This window comes from Stegodyphus dumicola, chromosome 8 (assembly GCF_044657685.1).
Source record: "Stegodyphus dumicola isolate Sdum_Otavi_A_Nest chromosome 8, ASM4465768v1".
In the NCBI taxonomy this organism is placed as follows: Eukaryota; Metazoa; Arthropoda; class Arachnida; order Araneae; family Eresidae; genus Stegodyphus; species Stegodyphus dumicola.
The window spans coordinates 6,847,572-6,862,350 of record NC_140775.1 but is presented as its reverse complement, the minus strand read 5'-3'; the positions used below and the strand labels follow the sequence as shown (position 1 = coordinate 6,862,350).

At 33.2% G+C, this 14,779-nt stretch overlaps 2 protein-coding genes across 2 annotated transcripts in view; one reads left to right on the top strand and one right to left on the bottom strand.

Annotated features, from left to right (window-relative positions):
- Positions 1-5,869, top strand: part of LOC118186052 (uncharacterized) — an 81,545-nt gene extending 75,676 nt beyond the window's left edge. The window contains exon 5 of the mRNA XM_035356043.2: positions 3,901-5,869. Within this exon, the coding sequence (XP_035211934.1) occupies positions 3,901-4,049 (149 nt within the window). The 3' untranslated portion in view covers positions 4,050-5,869. The remainder of the gene's footprint in view (positions 1-3,900) is intronic.
- The window catches only part of LOC118196057 (uncharacterized), a 143,286-nt gene extending 130,443 nt beyond the window's left edge, over positions 1-12,843 (bottom strand). Inside the window, exon 1 of the mRNA XM_085821542.1 lies at positions 12,704-12,843. The gene's annotated coding sequence lies outside the window, so the exon portion shown is untranslated. The remainder of the gene's footprint in view (positions 1-12,703) is intronic.
- Between the last annotated feature and the right edge of the window lie 1,936 nt (positions 12,844-14,779).

Here is a 14,779-nt window from a genome sequence, read left to right as displayed (position 1 = left end):
TTGTTTACGACGCGAGCTCTTCTAGAACTAAAGGTGTAAAGTCCTTAAATGATTTTTTAGACATTGGACCTAGTTTGATCCCCGTGGTTTTGGACATAATTTTAAAATTTCGGAAATATGAAATTGCTTTCAGTGGAGATTTAGCTAAGGCCTTTTTAATGATAGGAATCTTAGAAAAGGATAGGGAATATTTAAAATTTCTTTGGTTCGGGAATAGTGAGGAAAAATATAAAGTTTTAAGGTTTAAACGTCTTCCATTCTGACTTTGCTGTAGTCCAGCAATTTTAGCGATGACGATAAAATTCCACATTAAAAAATATAACAGCACAAATCCAGAAAGTTATGAAATGTTAGATTCCTCGTTATATGTAGACGATTTATACTACGGTGCAGACACTATTGAAGATGCATGTCGATTATCCTCAGACGCGGTTAAGATTTTTAAAGACGCTGAGATGAATTTGAGAAAATTAAGGTCAAATTCCGAGGAACTTAATTCCTGGTGGATTGGAAAAGGTTATAACATAGAACCAGCTAAAGAGTCAAAATTTTTGGGCATGATCTGGAACTCTGAAGCAGATAAGATCAAGTTGAATTGCGCATTTTTAGGAAATTTATCCCATGACAGTGCTGAGGTCACAAAAAGGACTATTCTCCAAAGGGTGGCCAAAGTTTACGATCCAATTGGTGTGTTTCAACCCTTTGTGATGAAAATGAAAATTCTGTTACAAAAAATTTGGACATTAGGTGTGGACTGGGATGATACCCTTCCATTAGAAATAATTAAGGACTGGAGTCGCTGGCAAGCTGAATTAAAGGTGTTGGAGGATTTTTCTCTTCCGAGAAAATATTTTGGTAGTAGTGAAAAATCTAATGTTACTCTTCATGTATTTGCTGACGCTAGCCCTAAAGCGTACGGCGCAGTAGCATACTTTAGATACCTTAATTCAGAAAACATTATTTGCACCAGTTTCATTACCGCAAAGGGTCGCGTAGCTCCACTCAAGACTATGACTTTACCTCGTTTGGAGTTGATGGCTGCATTAGTAGCCGCCAAATTGTCTATGTATTTGACAAAGCTGTTTCCTGAACTGTGTCATCAAAAGTTTCTTTGGAGTGATAGCCAAATAACTATCTACTGGATAAAGGGATGTGCAAGAAACTGGAAACCCTTTGTATCAAACAGAGTTTCTGATATTCAGTCACTCACGGATCCTGAATGCTAGTTTCACTGCAGTGGGAGTGAAAACCCTGCTGACCTTTTATCTCGAGGAGAAAATGCCTTTAATCTTGTGAGAAGTTCCCTTTGGTTACAGGGACCTAACTGGCTGTCTCAACCTGAAAGTGTTTGGCCAGTAAATCAACAGACCAACATCGACAAGGAGAGCGTTCAGAACGAAGCAAGGGTGCAAACATCTCTTCATGTTTCTGTTCAAGACGTAGAATCTTCGGCATTACTAGAGTTAACGCGATTCAGCAGGCTGCTGAAGGCGTATCAAATTACGGCTTATGTTATGCGGTTTACCAACAATATAAAACGAAATTCAGTGAAAGTCAAAGGTCCATTAAGCTCTGTTGAGATTTCACGAGCTGAGTTCTATTGGGTAAAAGTTACACAGCGAAAATACTTTGCGAAAGAGATTCTAGATCTATCAAGTGGAAAATGCTTAGAAAAGACATCGTCGATTTATTCACTTAACCCAGAATTGGATACCCATGGTCTTCTGCGTTTAAAGGGCAGACTTCAATTCTCAGACTTTTCTTTCGAAGAAAAACACCCATGGCTGTTACCTTATAAAGATAGATACAGTGAACTAGTAATTTTTGAGTCTCATAACAAATTGTTTCATGCTGGAGTCGAAGCTACCTTAGCTGATATTAGAGAAAAGTTTTGGATCATAAAAGGACGCCAATTCGTCAAGTCCACGTTAAGTAAGTGCTTTTTGTGTAAACGATACAAGGTGCGTGCCGGTACACAGGAAACCGCTCCTTTACCACCTGATCGTGTTCTTCAATCATCTCCATTTTCTGTAACAGGGCTGGATTATGCTGGTCCCTTTTTTACAAAGGACAGCAAGAATAAACATTATCTGCTTTTGTTTACATGTGCTACAACTCGAGCTTTACATCTAGAACTTGTCCCTTCTATGAGCGTGGAGAATTTCATGCTTGCGTTTCGCAGGTTTATTTCTCTCCGTGGATTGTGCTCAACGATATATTCTGACAATGCCAAGACATTCAAATGTGCTGATCTCGAGTTGCGAAAAATTTGGAAGTGTATTCAACATCCATCTGTACAAAATTTGTTTTCTTCCCACGGTATAACATGGAAGTTTATTGTGGAAAAAGGAGCATGGTGGGGAGGGTTCTGGGAAAGGCATTTTAGAACGATCAAAACTTGTTTAAGGAAAATAGTTGGACGTTCTAGTCTCTGTTTGAATGAGCTAGAAACAGTCTTCGTAGAAATCGAAGCCATAATTAATTCAAGACCCATAACGTATGTGTACAATGACCCTTCAGAACCCTCACCGCTAACTCCTGCTCATTTTTTAATTGGTAAACGTTTACTTTCTCTTCCAGTTACAAGAGTGTGCAGAGAAGACTTGATTGGGTCTAGACATTCCTTGATCAAAAGGTATAAACATCAACAAACCTTGTTAAACCACTTTTGGAATAGGTGGAGGAAGGATTACTTGCTTTCTTTAAGATCTGTGAATTTATGTCCACCTACTAAAGTGTCTGGTCAGTTTAATGTTAATGATGTAGTCCTTGTACATGACGACCGTTTACCTAGGAATTTGTGGACACTAGGTAAGATAATAGAAACTTATCCTAGCAGAGATGGTCAGGTTCGCTCGTGTCTCATTAAAACTCAAACAGGTAATCTAAAGAGACCAGTACAATTGCTGTACAACCTTGAAGTGCATAATTAGTAGTAAAGAGTTACAGTGTAATAATCTAATTTGTTGTTTGCACATATATCATCTTCTGAGTATCTTTATTGATTGTTGCTAAATGTAGTTTAGTTTATATAATTCTTGCGAATTTGATTTAGTATAATGTTTTTTATTTAGTAATTACTTTATAAGTTGATTTAACGTGTTTAAACATTACTTAATTGTTATTTGTAATTTGATGTAGTTTATAGAGTATTCAAATGTTGTGTTTGATTTAGAAATACTGGTTTATTTTGTATTCGGTTTGTGTGAACTTAAAGAGTTCACAGGTGGGGAGTGTTGTAAAGAGAGAAGTAGAGGGCGCTGCTTGGCAGTAGCGCAACGCATGTAAGTAGAAACGAAATGTCGTTTGATTAGGCAACATGATTTCTGTGAAGGTAGTCCACCTAACAATAGGACAGTTGTAAATATGTAAATATAACGAATAATAAATAGTATTAGAAAACTGAACCATCGGATGTTTTGTGCTTGCTCTACGGGCCGCCATGGATAAATGCAGGTTCGTCACATGAGGCTCCGGCAGCCAGACTGAGACCATTCCAGTAAAGTACAGTAAACCCTTGTCGAACGCGGGGGTTACGACATTAACAGATTTCGTGTACAGCAAAATCCTATTCCGAAAATTTAACTTTTTTTGGACCGTTGTAGAGAACTGAGTTAATGAATGAATTTTCAAAAGAATCATTAAAAAGTGTTATCGTAAAGCGGTTGACGCTCTGCAACGTAACGAGTGTGATTTCAAATTAAATGGAAACAATTAAGGTAACGCATATACGTAAAATTGCCTTCCACAAGTCTGCGTTCCACAAAGGTTTACTGTGTACAACTATCAAATCTCATATATGGATAATGGAAAGTGTATGCTTTTCTGTAACTCACTTATATAAAGTTATTTTGTATATCAAGATACTGATAAACAATGACAATTCTATTTTTCCCCTAGGTTGCCCTTTGCTAACATCAAGTGGACTATCATCTTTAGTACAGCTGCCAGAATTAAGAGAGCTAGAGCTCACTAACTGTGCCGGAGCGTCAGTAGAACTGCTAGAATATTTGCGAGAACATCTACCCATGTGTTTGGTAATCGAATAACATGTCCCGTCCTCAACATCTACGAGAGAAAGCGTGATTATTGATTTTTCTTAAATGCTTGTTACACCTAATTTCAAAAATAATTCCATCATTCATAGCTGATGCAATACGTGCATGGCCCTGCTGTGATGTCATCTAAAGTTATCAACATTAAACTATATTAAAATATTTCATACACTAAACCACGTTAATTTTCCAAAATAGTTTTCACTAAATATCTCGCTGCCCTCCAAGCTGAGTGAAGAATTTTGAGCTCAGGAGTAATGTGTCTTCGACTTCTGTCTTACCTGAACTCAAATGGTACACTTCTTCATAAAATGAATAGATTTCTTAATTAATTTAAATTTACATCGATATGAAACATCGACGACTTTATCCAAATCACAGACTGTTAAATAGAAGAAGAAATAAAATGAGACATCATCTAGCGACGCCGTATTCTTTCTGGGAAACGTTTAGAATAAAATGAGAAAAAGAAGAAAGTGGAAATGGCACCAGTAGAACATAATGATATGAAAACATCTAGATGTAGGTAGAATTTACCTCCGAATCGTCAAAACACAAGTAAAATCGTTTGAATTGCATGAAATGCACAAGAATAGAATGTTCTAGCGAAGTATTTTAGATCATTCTTGAAGGTGAATGCTCAAAGATAGCTGCTTTAGAAGTAATGTTACAGCGAAGTTTTTATTTAATTAAGGTATTCAAAACTTCAAATCACGTTAAATAAGTTGTTTCTAAAAAGTAATAGTCTTGTTTGTCTTTTATCCTTTGGACAACATTTGGACACTGTTATTGGAACTAGATGCAGCTGGCTCTTTTTTGTGAGCTTATGACATTTCGAAAACTGGCATAAGAAAAAGTGCACAAACACTTAGAACAAAGTAGTAGCTCTGTTCAAAGAAAATGTGATTAATATTTAGCCAGGAACAAGTTTCAGTGTAAATGGCATCATTTCTTAAGCATTCAATCATTTGCACTAGCATGACATAGAAGGTTTAAGAAGCACAGACGTTTTTACCTATCAAAATCGATTCTTCAGTAAACTGCGATTTTAAAATTACAGAATAAGCGACAGCTTCGACTACAATTAAATTCTGGAATGTTTCTAAGGTATATCTTGAGGACTTAGCACTAGAAAAAAATGAAAAGCAAAACCTGATTTGTTTATTTTTTGCACTTATTTGCATAATTAAATCGTATACAGAATTGCTTAAGCGTGATTATCGCTAGAAATATTTTCTTCCTATAAAATATGTATCATAATTACTTTAAAAGTGCAGTTTTAGTTTTATGAACTATAAACTAGCACATTTATCAAAATAATTTCTTCAAAAGAAAATACTGCTTCATTACAAAAAAAAAAAAAAAAAAAAAAAAGAGCCGATTTATTTATGTGAAGAATTGAAATTCTGTGTCTTCTTAGATTTTCTAATATGATGCCTTGGGCATACGGCGTAACATTTTGTATTGTGCACATGTTTGGAATGAATGTAAATAACTGCGCCAAATGCACATAGTAATTTTATTGTCCACTTGTACAGAGCGAAATGTATGTGCAAAGTTTAACGAAGTGACAAAAAGTTATTGGTTAATTCCTTTTATTACTGTTATATATAAACATTGTGGAAAATAAGCGCTAGTATCAATGCAGCTAAAATATTGAGCTAAAGAAGTGTTTGAGATGTTGCCACATCTTTTTTGTATAACTCCAGTTGCAAAGGAAAAAAAAAACAAATTCTTTCTCAATCCACTTGGATGATTTAGCATGTTCTACATTTTATTAAGCATGATTGATAATAAAGACTATTCTAAATATTCGCCAGATTTTTCAAAATACAACTTAATTTTAAAATATTCATACTTTATTAAAATACTTTTGTAAGATGTTTAATTTTTATGGTTATTATGTTACATATGTTAGCAGTATATTCAATATTTCTCCTTATTTATATATCAGAATTCTGAACTTAAAAAGCATTAATGAAACGTTTAACGCTTTACAACCAGTAACTGCAGCAAGTTATATAGCTAATTAATTAACTAATTAAAAATTATATAGCTAGATATCTGAAGACGAATTACAATTGACTGATGACATTTATGCCACATATTTCTAATTTTAGAAATACTAATAGCTGCATTGCATAAATTACTAACATTAAAAACTTAAAAAACTTCAGTTGTACATTTTTTTTATTATTGTAAATAACATTTCTGTGCCAATATACATAAATATCACGCATAAAACACAAAACAAGACTCACTTTTTCCCAAAGAGAGTAAAATTCAAATTTCTCAAATGTTCTACTTCTCTAATGTTCTGTAACCAACTCAAGATGAACTCTTCAGTTCACATAATTTAAATTTCATTACTTTATTGTGTTATGTCAATAACTTTTTTAAATAAGAGAGAAATCAATAAATTCAACTATTTTTTGTTGATTGCAGCATATACGAGACTCTTGAAATTTCTGAACATTTCCTAAAACGTTTTGTTATTTTAAAAAATTCTACTCGTGGCTTCAATTTTTAGAAAAGGAACTATCTGAAATTATCTTTAGTACAGAAGGGTTCACCAGCAGGCGAGAGCGATAAAGTCAGATTGTTCACCTCTAACACGTAGGAAGGGCGAAAAAAAAAATCTTTGCTGAATTTTCTGTCATTTTCTAATTTAAAGTTCATAATTACAGTTTCTAAAGGATTTAATTGATTTCTCTATTAACAGTAATGAGTATTCTATGATAATTAACCATTTACCTGTCAGTGTTCTCAGTCGGAAGTATAAATAAAAATATAATTTAAAATTAACTATTTTCCAGTTTTCAACAGATAACTCAATTATTTCAATTAAGACTTTTTGAAACTGCCATTTAAAATAAATTATTTCAACAAAAGAAGAAAATTTATTCTATAATATTCCATAATCCGACATATTTAATATTTTTTAAAATTCTTTGACACTTAAACAACAAACGAAAGTTAGTTCACTCAAAATAAAATTATTTGATAACCATATAATAAATGACAATCTTATATTTCAGATGTATAATGTGCAGTGCAAATGCATTCATTAATGAAACAATATGCGTGAACTAGACGGAAAGTGTTCACAAATGGGAACATACCAGTAGAAATATACAGAATTACTCTTTCCCCACATAATATTTTCTGCCTGCTTAAATAGCAGTCACATAAGTAATAAATGAAACAATACCAAGCAGTCACAAAAGTAATACACGAAACAATCAAAACCATAAGAGAAACGCACCAAAGTGAAACATAAAATTCACTACTATTTTAGCCGACAGATGACACTACCTTCTCGTTGGCTTTATTGCTGGAGCGTATATACATGGCTGCTGCGCTTCACCATAATGCTATTTATTAATAGTAGTATTTTCAGCCAGCTTAGGAAACTATGATTCCCACTATAGAACATCCATTTAAACGTCCTCGTACGATTATTATTTATTAATAGCTAAAGTGTATATATTTTCCAGTCATTATACCAATGTGTATCTTACTTGTCACTGTGGTTGATCTTATAGCACCTGAGTTTTTATTAGAACATCTAATTTCGAATGTATTTTGCATCCTTTGTAATATTAAACGCCACTGTTTGTATCTGTTATGTTTCTTAAAGACTTTTTCATCTCATGAAGATTATTGCCAGTTGTTGGTGCCACTTCATCCTAGTTTCAGTTCTGCCAGCTGAGACTTTGCCAGTTCGAACAGCATTCCTCTTGCCGTAAAACAGTGGCGCGCCAAGGACCTCGGGCCATCCATTTAGAGGTCAAAACCATTATGGTTATATGCCTATCTTGCCTACAACTAACGGTATGGTAACGGCTGCTTCCCAGTCTTGCAGATTTCTTTACTCCTGGTGAACAGGGACCTGTACCTGTGTGCCCTCAAAATTTCTTCACTACTTTTATGAAACAATTACCCAGGGTGTTCAACATTATCTGAATGCAATATAACTATTTAGTGCAAGCAATATTCTTCAAGGTGGCATGTGAAATTAATTTGATAATTTAAGCGTTGAGCCAGCCACAGACGAATGAAAATACGTTGTTGTGACTTATCACATTTGCCTGACAGCAACATCAGAACAAGTCCACAAAGTTCATTCTGGCAAGGAACAGATTGTATTTATCATTGGCATGGATTTTGAGCTCCTTACAGGTGACACAATGCTTTTGCCCAGTTCCATCCCAATTTTGAATTAGACTTCCTTAGGCGATTCCCTGCTTTCCCTACCACAAAAACCCTCGAGAGGACTTTTAGCTCATTGTGTGTTTTAAGTTGCCCATGCTGCAAAGACACTATACACTTTCCAAGTTCTCCTCATGATTTGAAACCGAACCCAACGATACGCTAACTAGGAATGCTAGCCTCTATAGCAGGGATCCCCAATCTTTTCCTTGCATTGATCCTTTTTAAAAAAATAATTCACGGACATTCTTAGAGTTTTCTTTATAAGGTGTCACCTAAAAACATCGCGGAGAAAACAGCGGAAGGCGATAACGTCATGTAACAGAACATCGTGGGAAAGCAAGAAGAAAACATCACAGTTCTAAAACACCGTCATCGAAAATAAAACGGTTCAAAATCTCATCAGTTCAAAAACTTCGATGTCGAAAATAGTGATAAAAAAAAAGCCCCTACAAATCATCGCTTGATGATAACATAGCAGATATGTGTTTTCAGAATTAATATTTCAAGATTCGTATAATTATTTGTGAGCAAATAAAGGAGTCATGAATATTTTTACTTTTACATTCCATATTTTTGAGTTATAAATTTTTGTTGAAAAAATAAGAAGGAAACTTAAGCATTTAAAACCTGAAAATAATTTGATAAAAAAAAGTTAGGTATAGAAGTTAATAGAATTTTAAACTTATGTAGTTAATTAATAAAGATCATTAATTAAGTAATTTCTTTTATAAAGTTTCATTGGTAATTTTTCATGAAACATACGGTCTAAAAAAGATAGAGTAATATAGAAAATATAGAAAAATGAAGATTATTAATTGCATGCGGTTATCTCTATTAAAGCAATTTGATTCATTATCAAATAATAAAATTCTGTTAAATTCTATAGCATTGATTTTTCTACTGATTTACAGGTTTTGAATGCTTAAGTTTCTTACTCTTTCAGCAAAAATTTATTAGCTCAAAAATATGAGATTTAAAATATTCCCTATTTCTTCTTACGCTCACAAATTATTATACGAATATGCATTTACAACACTTAAAGCCTGAAAAACGGATGTCTGCAATGTAATCGTCATGCGATAATTTGTACGTTTTTTTTTTTTTTTTTTTTTTTTTTTTTTGTTGTTGTTGTTGTTGTTGTTGTTTAAATCCCGAAGGGGCGTTAGACCCAAAGGGCTATAGTCTGAAAACAGCATTTTGCATCGTTTCGCTTTCTGCGTTGATTCACTTTTCAAACTGTTGCCATCAAATGTTATCGCCTAGTATTATATTTAAAGAAACTAAACAATGAAGAATCTGCATGAATGCAAGAATGTTTCTCGCACTTCGAAAAAAAAAAAAAAACGGTACCTAGAGCCATCGAATTTTGAATAACGTAGTCCTCCAACCTAACATGGTCACTTGGAAGCCCGAATTTTGAATTTCGAATTTGTTTTATTATCTATTTCAAATTTTGTAAAGCTTTAACAAATTTTTGATTAACAAACTCGACGATTTCAGCATGCAATGGCAACGCTGTGCAGAGAAAAACCATATTTACCTCCAAAGCGTGAGACTGTGTATCGAAAATTCTAAAGATATGCTGTTTTTAAAGATTTTCTGATATTGCTGTTGCATTGAATTTTATGTGGTTTAAGTGCGAAGAACATGATATTTAATAAATAAAGTTAACACATATAACTAAAAAAAAACCTTTTGGCCCTAATATAAAATCTGAAAGCTTTCAGATTTTCTTTCCTTTTTTTTAATTTTATAATTTCTGTATTTCGTCTTAGTAGATTTGAATTGCTGATCTAATATCCAGAAAAAGTTGCAAATTCAGAATCGCTGACAGATAAGTAACAGCATAAAAGTGTTTATTAACCGATAAAGCACTCATGTGTCCTTATTAAAAATAGATTAAAGTCATCAGTTATCTAAACAGCATTGTAAAATATAGTAAGAAGTGTTATCTATAAATATAAAATATGAAAAGTATATTCATATGATCGCATATTGGAAAAAAAAAAAAAAAGGTTTTAAATCCAGAATTTGTCTTTGTTTCTTTTACAAAAAGACTAAAGAATTAGATAAACTGTTTTCTCCTTTTGTAAGAATACTCACTATAACCATCCTATTACCTTTTGAATTCCTATTAATGGGATCATCTGAAAATAATTATCAAAAAATAAGACCAAAATAAATTGAAGAAAGCTACCCAAACGTACCTGATTTTTCTTACACTCAGTAAGTGATGATAATTCTATGTTCTAATTATTCTTAGCAATTAATGGTAAGACTTTTCTTTTCGTAAATTACATTTAATATAAATTATTATTTCAATCTGCTTTTTCAGATCTTTCAAATTTCCTTTCACATTGCTGATATTTCAAAGATTTTGCAATTTATTGCATAATGTTTTCAGCTGAGTAACCAATTCATTTCTTTCACACTGAAAAGTATTACAGCCTAGCAATGTTGGAAGTTCCTCCAGATAAAAATCATATAACTAAGATTCCATTGAGGAAAAAAATTTATTTCTCTTTTTACTTTGCGGACCGAAAACACATGAAATCCACCATGATAAGTGAAATCATAAACCCCAATCATCTTAGTCTTTATAATCGAATGTACCAAAATGTTTTTTTTTAGCTTCCTTGTACAAGAAGAATGAGTTCTTTGTTAGTCAAAAAGTATAAGTACAGACACAGTCCTTAAATTCAAGCACTCTTTTGTCGTACTTCAGAAATCAGGTGAGAATACTAACCACAACAAATCCACTTCATCCTGGCAAAAAGATCTGAACAGCCCATTTATATCAGGATCAAACAAGTGGGACTACTTCCAGAGATTTTAAATTAGGGGTATTGGTACATTATTCACATATTCAAGAAACACTGATGCGCTGATGAGCATGATACACACTGAAGCAGAGAATACCACCTTGATGCACATTGGGTTTGAATGTACTCTATTGACTTCTAATGGATAGCCGGGGTTCCAATGAAAATTTGCTACTCAACTGTTATCGGAACAGAGTCAGAAATGCATATATGTATTTATGTATGTATTCACGTATGTATGTGCATTTGTGTGTGTTTACACACATACATATGTATGTATACATATATGTACACGTGTATACCAGAACACAGACATACATACGTTTCTAAATCCGGTTCCGATAACAGAAGAGTACCGAAAATTTTATTTAGAACTTATGATGTCATTTTCAGCTCCAATATTTCTGATAATTTTAAAAACACAATAGCCATGCATTAAAATTTGAAAGAGGATTTTAAAATGAACATGTAAGTTGCTTCAAAGCAGTCTGTCAGCTATGGCTGAACCCATTAGGCTTCCAGTTATCTCATCATCGAAAATGTTGTCCAGGGTGCGCTTCATTAACATTACTCCCAAAAGAAAAGGAATGAGTCAAACACAAATAAGTAATCTGATGCAGGACTTAAAACTATATTCTTGGTTTAAGGCTAGCAATCAACCTTTGCTAGTCAGGATAATGCATTTAAAAACTTTTAAAACTCATCTTTAAATATGTTTATTTCTAATCCTTACAGAAAACTCATTTTTAATTATTATAACAAAGAAAGAATTAAAGGCAATACAGTTCCTTTTACATCTGTCAATATTTTTTAATCATCTTTCATTTTTATTTTGCATCTTTTTATGGAGACCTATGTGTCCTATTTGTATCATCCATAGCATAGCTCCTTTCAGAGATCGGATCAGAACCTTTTGTTCACTGAAGTGAATTAGTTCTTTTTAACGATTCACAGCTCATTAACAATGACCTTCATGAATGGACTCGGAACAGGCGTAAATAAAGTGTGGTGTGCAAAGATGGGGGAAAGCAGAAAGAATTGAGCCAGAAGTGGGATCGCTGGAATCAACTCAACGCTCACTCTCTGGACTCATTTCCTTCAACTATACTTTTGAGATTCCTTAAAAACACCTTTCTACATAGAATAGCAATAAAATTTTGGAATAAAAAGATGCTAAAAGTTAAAAAATACCGAAAACTAAACTCACTTTTGTTAAAGAATACATTATTTTATTACTATAACTGATACTTTGTTGCTTCTACAAAGCATAGTGTACAAATAAATTTTTAGACTGCAGGGCAGATCCCAAAGTACAGGAAATTGTCTGCTAACAAATACGGATATTTTCCTTTTTTTTTTTTTTTTTTTTTTTTTTTTTTTTGTCTCCATTGAGAAAATGATGCCAAATATAGCTCGATTTGTTCTCCACCTTGAAAAAATACATTAGATAGAAAAATTTGTGTTTATAAATATATACTTATTCTAAAGACGGTTAAAGAGGAATTCACAGATCTTGATTACAAGACGTTTGTAAAATAAGTAAATAAATAAAAATATAACTTATTATTTTACATAAATATACAATAATATTATATAAAAAATAGGTAATACCTAGTATGCATAGCTATAGTATGACACAGTATTCAAAGACTTGAAATGAAACTCAAAGAAAAAGCTCCGAGGAAACGAAAAGAGCAAATAATCAAGACTCCAAATGAGCCAGATTTTCGGCTAGGGAGTAAGAGCGATGAAAAGAGTGAACAATGAAGACTCCATCGGAATCAGATCCGCAGCTACAGCAGGAGCGATGAAAAGAGCGAAAAATCACAACTCCAAAGACCCAGATCTGCGACTAGAGCCGGAATGCCAGAGCACAGACAGCTGAGAATCCGAGGAACTAGTTTCTATAATCTACGTACTTAAACAGATCCTCGCACTACCAGATGGGAAAAAAAATACTCCATCCGTTTCATCCATTTGCAAACAGAGGCGATCAGTTTTGCTGAAATGCGTCGATTTACTTATTGTTTTGTTTTTAAAACACTGCATGGATCACAAGTAAAGCAAAAGAACATGTACGTATGTGCCAATTGGTTCCAATTAAGTTTAATAATTCTGTTAGTAATTTTATTTCATATTTTACATCTTATATATATGCGGCTTAAGTGTTTGTCGCCGATAGTTTATTGGTTACTTGCGTAACCGTAAATTGTTTTATTCTCCGTGCAATGCAGCGGGTGACGAATATTATGAGAAAGCTAAGCCGGAAAAATTAAAAATACAAGAGTACGTGCATTTAACATTTAATAAATAAATTTAACATATTTGTATATATAAGCGGCTTAAGTGTTTGTCGCCGATAGTTTATTGTTGCCACTCTGAAAAATGAGCGCGGAAATTAACGTTTCCGCAGTTTTTAATTAATATCTCGGCCGATTAAAGTCGTACGAAGATGAGACCGGTATCGATGGATTCGGAGAATTTTTTAGAATCCGAGGATACGCGTCTCGAATTTCAACTCGGTGCCTTTCCGTAGATGTTCGAGAAATGTTTTTCCCTATTAGAGGGATTTGGCTACGGCAGAAGGTTGCCGTTTCAATTGAGAGGTAGACAATTTCCTGTAAAACTTGCCTTTCCTATAACCATCAATAAGTCTCAGGGTCAAATGCTTAAACGTATTGGCATTTTTTTACCTGAGGCTGCATTTGGAAACGGTCAACTTTATGTTGCCTGTTCAAGAGTTCGTGAAAGAACGGACGTAAAATTAAAAATAATGGATGGTGCTCGTCAAGGCGAGCTTAAAAATGATGGAAAGATCTACACAAGAAATGTTGCATACAAAGAGATCTTTGACATCTGAATTAACACTTTATTATTTAAATCACCTTTATTTATTGAGGTGGCTCTTAAGAAATGTACCGCCAGTGGTTTCCTTCATTGCACTCTACTTTAAGCAATTAAGCAAATAGAAGGGGAAACCCCGTGGGGCAGTAAGCAAAGGGCCGTCCTCGCCGCCTGCCCTGGGTAATTCAGTTTGAATTAGTAGACACCTTTGCACAAATCATTTTAATTACAATCAGACAAATTAACTGATCAAAACTGATCAGACAAATTAAAACAATGATGAAGCTCATGATCAGACAAATTAAGACAGTCATTTTCTTGGTTCACCAAATTAATAAAACTTCATCATATACCTATTCAACATAAATATTAAATTACAGAAATATAAAAACTCCTGAATAATTTAACTTTTACACATTAAATTTTACAATGAAAAATCAGATGACAAAAAAGCAATGGCCCCAAAAAATTATCTAATTGTTAAATAAAAGTAAAAAAAGGAACAGAAGCTACAGAAAACTAATTACATGTAAAGCAAAAAAAAAAAAGGGGGGGGATAATATTAACACATTTCCTTACTACAGTCTTTAATCTTGATAAATTTCGCTGTCTTTATTTAATACTGATAAGGCTGCATCTCAAATTTATTGAAAATATTAATTGGTTAATTACATTCGTTTGAGTTTATATTCATCTCTCAATATTTTGCAAAATGCATATGCAAAAAAGAATGAAAGTAATAAATTTTAGTTACATAGAAGCAAGTGCATTAATTTTGCTAAATTAACAGAAGATTACTTCGTACTTTCTGATTAAATAAAACCCCATTAAAAGACGGCAACT